This window comes from Zingiber officinale, chromosome 3A, assembly GCF_018446385.1.
Source record: "Zingiber officinale cultivar Zhangliang chromosome 3A, Zo_v1.1, whole genome shotgun sequence".
Taxonomy (NCBI): Eukaryota; Viridiplantae; Streptophyta; class Magnoliopsida; order Zingiberales; family Zingiberaceae; genus Zingiber; species Zingiber officinale.
The window spans coordinates 144,989,993-144,998,501 of NC_055990.1; the positions used below are offsets into that span (position 1 = coordinate 144,989,993).

General features: G+C 51.4%; 1 protein-coding gene across 1 annotated transcript; it reads left to right on the forward strand.

Annotated features, from left to right (window-relative positions):
- Positions 1-5,768: 5,768 nt before the first annotated feature.
- Positions 5,769-7,859, forward strand: LOC122050744 (indole-3-acetic acid-amido synthetase GH3.10-like). The gene is made up of 3 exons (XM_042611626.1): positions 5,769-6,109; positions 6,301-6,402; positions 6,493-7,859. The coding sequence occupies exons 1-3, from the start codon at positions 5,769-5,771 to the stop codon at positions 7,850-7,852; spliced, it is 1,803 nt and encodes a 600-aa protein (XP_042467560.1). The 3' UTR covers positions 7,853-7,859.
- Positions 7,860-8,509: the final 650 nt, after the last annotated feature.

Below are 8,509 nucleotides of genomic sequence, written 5' to 3' on the forward strand. Positions count from 1 at the left end.
GGTGCCTTCATGGGGGACAACCTCTATTATTTCTCTCCCTCTTTTGTTCCTTGGTGTGGCCGGCCATCCTCTCCCTCTCTTCCTCTTGTGGTGGCCGAACCTCTCTCTCTCCCTTGGAGCTCTTGTGGTGGCCGGATACTACTTGGAGAAGAAGAAGAAGAAGGAGAGAAAGCTAGCATCTCTTGGAGCTTGGTTAGTGTTTTGATTTTCTTCCTTGGTGAAGCTTCTTCTTTTGTGGCCGAACCTAGCTAGGAGGAGAAGAAGATGGTTGGTGGTTTCTCATCTCAGAAGATCGTTGCCCACACAACGTCCGAGGTTAGAAGAGGAATACGATAGAAGATCAAGAGGTCTTTCTAGAAGGTATAACTAGTAGTTTTTCCTTTTTCCGCATCATACTAGTTATTTATGGAAATAATACCAAATACAAGAGGCTTACGTTCTAGTATTTCGAATATGTTTTTTCGATGTTGTGTTCTTTTGTTTTATTTTTCCTTGTGATTTGATTGTTCTTTTCGGTTAACCTAAAGTTATTTTAGGAAATTAAATATAAGCTTTCTATAAAAGGTTTTGTCTAGTCGGTGGTGGTTGCTCCCATATCCAAGAAGGCCATGTGCCTCGCCACGTTAGTATTGGGAACCAATTATGGAAATTAATATTTAATGGAATTAATAACTTAAGGTGATTTGGATCAAACGTGTTAAGTTCCGCAGGAGACCCAAGTCAAAACCTAAAAGAACGAATAGATTAAGTTTTGGATCAAACGTGTTAAGTTCCGCAGGCGATCCAAAATTTAATTTAAAAGAACACATGGTAGCTAGGAAAAGGTTCAGACCTTTGTACAAAATTTTTGTACAGTGGAACCTCTAGGTTTTCCGAGTAGCAACCAACACCGATGGCCCCTGAGAGGAAGAGGCTTCACTTAAGATCTTGAGCTTCTTCAGCTTATCCTCTACAAGAGTGAGTCGTTGGCACATGACCACTCTCTCCACCCAGTACTGCAGATGAAAAGGCAAATGTTAAGCGCCGATCGGAGGTAAATTATAAAGTGATTAAAATATGTACCCCAATGGACATCTGCAAATGGTTGTTCCCGAGCGCTCCTGGCGACATCGTTGTCGCTCGAGCCCTCGCTTCTTCTCAAATATCAACGAGTGGCTCGCGGATCAGGATCTTATGCTCGGGGATAGTCAGGCGTGCGCACTGATCGAGGTAGTCCTCCGTTGGTAGGTTGAGGGTCGTGGTCACCGATCGTCGGCCACTCGGGTCCGATGAGGAGGAAATCGCCAGACCGAAAGGAGCAGCAGTCGACGTTGGATCGATCCTAGACCACAGCGGCCTCTGTTGGGTTCGAGATGGAGATAGAGACGTGATCGGTGGCGCAGTGATAGGCTCCATAGGCAGATCGGCCAAGGAGGGTGTCCGATCGGATGAAGTGACCTCCACTCTTCCAGAGATGGCCTCGGGAGATAATGTACCCCCTCGCTCGGAGGGTCTCACGGTCGAGGTGGTGGATCGGGAAGGAGTGGTCATGCGGCATCTCTTGCTCCTGATGAGCGGCTCGCCATCGCCTGAAGATCCCAAGCCATCGGTCTGGGCGGCAGGTTGCGCTCCAGAAGGGAGTGGATCACCCGCCACCACTATGCTGGCCGGTGTCACCCTCACCCACAGTAGGCGCCCCCTCGCTCTCCGCCAGCGTGCCTTCTTGGGAGTTGACTGGCGTCAAGCCGAGGCTTGACATCTCCTTTGCTGCAGCTGCCTCGATTTTAGCATCCTTGACCTTGGTCAGACCGGCTGCACGTGCTTGCATCATGATTTCAGCTGCAAAAGAAGAGTAGAAATCAGTTAGATTCTAGGGAGAAGGGTAAGAAATCCCATACCTAAGCAGCTCGGGAGTCTCGTGCGGATCGGACTCAGTCCGAAGATATACATAACACCCTCTAGCAATAGCTTGTGGATGTCGTATTTCTGACCGGCTAGCATGTTCGCTGCATGAAGATAATCCGGTCGGCTCCTATACTTCTTCAGATTTGGCGGAGGGGATGGTCCGACCTGCCAGTGCGTCCGGAAGCTCGACCGTTCGGGAAGTTGCAGAAAGAAAAAAAATACTCCTTCCAATGTTTATTGGAAGAAGGCATCTTATCAAAAAATACTAGCCCGACCCGAGACTAAAAGAGATGGGTCCCCAGCTCGGACTGCTTGGGGTAGTAGAAATAATGAAAGACTTGAGGGGTCAAAGGGATGTCATGCAGACGGAACAGAATAACAACGCCGCACAGCAGACGAAAAGAATTTGGTACTAGTTGGGGGAGAGGAATGCAGAAGTAGTTGCAAATTTCAAGGATGAAAGGATGGATTGGGAAGCGGAGATCGACCATAAATTGGTCTCTGAACAGACATATTGTGTCGATCGACGGATCATTGGGCCAGTTAGACAAAGAGACCAAAATGATTTTATGGTCAAGGGGGATTTCAAAAGCGTTTTAGAGGATCTCAGTGTCGCCCCGTCAAACCTGGTCTCCATGGTGGTATACCATAGACCAGGAGTGGGGTCGGACGGCCGAGAAGAGCTCGCCATTGTTGAAAAATGAAAAACAGGAGGTTCAACGGAAGTTTAACGGAGTAGTAAGCAGGAAAGGCAAAACGAACACTAGGGAAACTGCGGGGAATGAAAAGCGCTGCGAGCGATTGGAAAGGGGAAGGAATGGGAGAGCTTACAGAAGAAGGAAATGCCACCGCAAATAGGAGCGGAGCGTCGCTGGAGCACTGATTGCACAGGAACTCATCGACAACCTTCGTAGAAAACGTAAGTAAGAAGAAGAAGTCGGGGCTACGACTTTTATAAAGTTCGGGCTCGGCCGGCCGGAGTCGTTCGATCTAGGTCACGGAAGTCGGAGAATAAATCCAGCCGTCGAATTTAAATTGCTAAACGTCACATCAATATCTGTCGCTTCGGGCATGCAGTGGTGGTGGCAGTGGCACGTAGCGCACGCCTACAGGGCAGCATTTAATGAATGCCATGTACCGGCGTGGGCGCGTGCTCGGCTTTAATGGGGATGATTTACATGAATTCCGAAGGGATTTGGATGACATCAGCGTGGACCGCTCTCAGCCAAGGATAGAAACTACAAATTTCTCAAAGTGCGAATTTGTGAAGTACCGATCGGCCTCAAAGAGCAATCTCAGGACTATCTGCACCCTCGGGCGGACCAGCCGAGGTCCAACCAGCACCACGACCGATCGGCCAACCGATCTCCAGACTAGCTTGTCCAATCAGTTGGACTTGCAACTTCCTTCGATTAGACTTGAGGGGAAGGCATGTGATTCGGTGATGAGGAGGGGCCAGGTCAGCAAGGTGGTCAATGATATGGTGGAGGTCAAAGTCAAGCTGGTCAACACCCCGATATTGATATTATCATTCGATCGGGCAACCCCCTTACCCGACCGGGAGGAATCACCGAGCCTACATGAAACAGATGTTAGCACAACTCGATCATGTATCGAGCTTCCGGCGATCAAACAGACAAGGTATGCGCCGAGTGGCTGACCCGCTCGGACTCACATCGGCAAAATAGTGACGATCGAGTAGACTACATTCAGACACAGCTCCGTTGTTATGCAGAATGAAGCTCAGACCGTGGGATGTTGGCCGAGCGGCCAGGCCACTCGGCCCGAGGACAGGATCGCCCGGACGGCCGATGGTTGGCCAAGCAGCTCTTCCGCTCGGTCTGTAACCGACAAAAGGAGGATCAGAGGATATCCTTCTGAGAACCCGTGCCGCCGACAGAAGACATGCTTGGTGGCATGGTCATGTAGAAGATCGTACGATAAAAGCTTCCGCTGTCTTGTCAGAGATATACTCGGGTCGTTAAGGTATGGTGTCAGGGGCACTTTTCTGAAATGTCTTTTCAAGGTATGTTTTGAGGAGCGTACACGACTCGAGAAGCGTGAGCCCGCTTCCTGAGAGTCCTATACAAAGACCCCAAGCTTCGACGGAGGTATGCATAATCTCTACTGTAGCTACAGTTACCCTGCCATTTTGCTTCCTCGTTTATTCTACATCGCCGGTGGTTGACTTGAGCGTCGGAGGGCCATCACCGGGGAACCTCTCTCTGGCTAGGCACTGACGTTGCTATGGTTGCAGATTTCACTGACGAGAAGTCCACCAACGGTCAACATGAACGGCACATCCCCAGCATCCATCGCCTCGATTCTGGGACATGATCAAAAGACATACTTAAATATGCAGAATTTTGATCCTAAGATCTTATTTAACAAATCTACATCTTAACCACTATACCGCCCCATGAAAATATCTTGAGTTTTAAATGGCAACCCTCCTCCGAGATCGCGTTCAAAAAGACTTTGTTTTCAATAATAGAAAATTATTCCGTGACAGCAGTTGTTCACCTAAATCGCCCTCTCTTTCCTTCTTTCCGTCGCCGGAGCTCCAGTGGAAACAATAAAGATTGCAGTTCAGCGCCACTCTCGTGATCGTCGATCAGATCGAGGCACCGTGATCTATCTCTTCCCTCAGCGACGGTTCAGATTGAGGATGAGTCTTGTGGCCAACCATCTGTCGTACAATCAATAATTACGTTGTCTTCTTCCCTCTTGATACGGCGCATAACGGTAGGGTCCGATCAAGAGGACGTTGTAGTCAAAAGTCTAGGGGACGTGGCAGTCAGAAGTCAAGGGAGCGTGTTAGTCAGAAGTTTAGGGGACATGGCAGTCAGAGGTCGAGGGGCGTATCACTCAACAGAATGACTGTAACTGTTAGAAGTCGCTAACCAGTTAATGCTCGGTCGGGATGTACAGATCCGGAATTCAGATCGACTGCTCTATCGGGATGTCCAGATTGGGGATTCAGACCGATTGCTCAACCGGGATGTCCAGATCGGGAGTTCAGACTATTAGCATAAAGAACAGTGAAAGAAGATCAGGAAATATCTCTACTAGCATAAGAAACAGTGAAGGAAGATCGGGGACTATCTCTACCAGTCGGGTGTTCTCAAGCAGACCTACATATAAGAACTTGATACACCCGGCCAGGATATGGCGGACTACTCAGATATATCCAGGTCAGGCTCGGCGATTGCTGGTTGTCAAGTGTTCTTTTGTTCATGCCCGATCAGCAAAAACGACAACTGAGTCAGAGAATCGTAACCACCTGTCAGAGAATAGCTGCTGTATGTCAGGGTATATTCTAAAGGTCTGTGACTCGCTGCTAGCAGAACCTTCCGCCAACCTATAAGAGGACGCCACGCGTCACCCACCGCCAGATAAGATCTGACATCCGACATTCTCTGATACTTGTCAAAAGCCAGAAGTACACACTGTCATATAAAAAGGGGGTCCTCTCCCTTACGCAGGTATACTCACTAATTTTTCGCATCTGTCTTCTATTTTGTTCCTTCTGCGTTTTACTGTTTTTCTAGAAAAAATATACCTGACTTGAGCGTCGTAGGGTCTGCTCCGAGGACTTTTTCCCTGGTTCTTGGTCCCTAACATGCAGGGTGCTTATCTGACTATGCGCAGGACCGTGTATCACCCCCTTCGTCATCACCCCTCGTCAGTTATTCTCAATAATAACTTTGGAGAGCTCCGTCACCCCTTGTCAACATCACTACTGATTGCCCGGGCTCCGTCTGACTCCGATGGGATCACGTCTGTTCCACTATAAATAAGCATTGATTTCGTCGGCTTCCATTGATGCGAACCCTGTCGCTTGCTCCTTCCTTCCTTCCTCCCTTCCTTCCCCTGTTTCATTCATGGCCGGCGGCGACGCGTGGCGGGATTTTCCGACCGAGGACGCAGACGGCGCGGCCGTCCTGGGCTGGTTCGAGGAGGTGGCGCAGAATGCCGGTGGAGTGCAGGCGGAGACGCTGCGCCGCATCCTGGAGGCCAACCTCGGGACGGAGTACCTTCGGCGGTGGCTCGGCGGCGCGGCGGACGGCCTCGCCGGGATGGGCGCCGCCGAGCTCGAGGCGCTTTTCGCCTCCGCTGTTCCGCTGGCTTCGCACGCGGACTTCGAGCCGTACATCCGACGAATCGCAGGCGGCGACGCCTCCCCACTGCTCACGGCCGACCCCATCACCATGCTCTCGCTCACGTAATTCGTTTAGTTGTTTAATGACAAAATTATCCCTTATAATAAGCCCTAAAAAAACCATCTTTCTCTCCTTCTCGTCTCAAACTATTCTAGTGCGTTCTTTAATTGTTGTAATTAGATGTAAAATTATTCTTCATTAGTTTAAATTTTCAATTGTATATATTTAACTAACCAATTTTGATCATTTGCAGCTCAGGAACTACCGATTGCCGGCCAAAGTACGTGCCCTTCACACGCTTCAACTTTCAATCTACTCTCCAGATCACAAGATTGGCAGCTGCTCACATATCCAGGTGTTCTTGATCTTAACTCGCAGATCGAATTTTGAAGTAATTAATTGTTGAACGTTTATTTTTTTTTTAAAAAAGAAATTATTCTTGTAGGATTTTCCCGACCAAGGCCGGAGGTAGAATCTTGGCGTTTTTCTACAGCAGCAAGCAATTTCGTACTCCGGGCGGCGGCATCCTGGCCGGAACACTGACGAGCCACTACTTCGCCAGCGAGGAGTTCAGGACAAAGCAGAGAACCACCAAAGGCTTCATCTGCAGCCCCTACGAAGTGATCGCCGGCGGCGACTACCAGCAGTCCCTCTACTGTCACCTCCTCCTGGGCCTTCTCCTCCTCCACGACGTCGAGTGCGTCTCCTCCACCTTCGCCTACTGCATCGTGCAAGCCTTTGCCGCCTTTGAAGCCAAGTGGGAGGACCTCTGCTCCGACATTGAACAGGGGAAGCTAAGCGCCAATATCACCTCGCCGGAGATGAGGAAGGCTGTCGCGGAGCATCTCCGGCGGCCGGAGCCGGTTCTCGCGTCGGAAATTAAGAAGAAATGTGAGAAGTTGAAGGAATTGGGGTGGTTCGGATTGATCCCGGAGCTGTGGCCCAGTGCCAAGTACGTGCCCGCCATCATGACCGGCTCGATGATTCCGTACACGAAGAAGCTGAGGCACTACGCCAGCGGCGAGGCGGTGCCGCTGGTCTCCGCCGGCTACGGCTCCAGTGAGAGCTGGATCGGAGCGAACTTGGAGCCGAAGAACCCGCCGGAAAAAGTGACCTTTACGGTGGTGCCCACCTTCGCATACTTCGAGTTCATTCCCCTGCTCGACGAACGGGATAAAAATGGAATTTTGGAGGCAGAGCAACCGGTGCCGCTCGCCGGCGTGGTGGTCGGGCGGAAGTACGAGATCGTCCTCACCACCTTCACCGGACTGTACCGTTACCGACTGGGGGATGTGGTGGAGGTCACCGGATTCTACAAGCGCGCGCCGCGGCTGGCTTTCGTCTACCGTAAAAATCTCATCTTGACGGTTAACATCGACAAGAACACGGACCTGCAGCAGGCGGTGGAGACGGCGGCGGGGTTGCTGTCGGAATCGGGGGCGGAGCTGGTGGACTTCACGAGCTACGCCGACGTCGTCGCCGGGGGGGAGTGCTCCGGGCACTACGTGGTCTACTGGGAGCTGAAGGGGGAGGCGGCGGAGGGGGTGTTGAAGGAGTGCTGCGCCGCCATGGACGCGGCCTTCGCGGACCAGGGGTACGTGGTGTCGAGGCGGACGAGGTCGATCGGCCCGCTGGAGCTCAGGGTAGTCGCCGCCGGGACGTTCCGGGAGATAATGGAGCACTACGTCGGTAACGGCGCGGCGGTTAGCCAGTTCAAGACGCCGAGGTGCACCACCAACGAAGCGGTGCTTCGAATCCTCGATCGAGGCACCGTTAAGCGATTCTGGAGCACTGCCTACGGCTGAATCAATTTGCAAGACTGACCATACCTTTAATTCTTGCTAGTGGAATATTAGATCATTACAGTTTGTATATTAATGATCCGGCGGTGAGAATGAGGACCCCTTTTTCGAGGAGTCAACGTCACATGGAAGTTAGAAGGTTAGGTGGCCGATCGGATAAGGAGGGACCGACCGGACAATCGAGAAAAGGTGGGAGCGGTAGGCCAACCGGAAAAGGGGGGCCGACCGAAAGGCCGGCCGACCGGTGTCTGACTGATGGCAAAAGGTGTCCCGGCGGGAGTCGGGGTTCCGACGCTCGCTGAACAGGATCATAGGGCCGAGCGGATGACATGCTCGGTCGAAGACATAAGGTGGCATACTGCGAACAGTCCCCACATAGCACATTACCGAGGATCTCCCAAGCATACCAGTGCATATGGAGGGCCAGACGCGAGGTGAGTGCCGGCCGGCCGGACGCCCCGACATGGAGCGGGGAGAGAAGGACAAGGAATATCTTCTGACAGCTGTCATGCTCTATGACTAGGCCATACTCCAAATCTGGCGACAAGGTATTCTGCTGTCCCATCGAAGACGTGCCTGGACTGTAGCAGTATGGTGTCATGTAAGCTTTCTGACAAATGCATACCGAGGTATGGGCTAAGGACACGTATTTACCTCGGT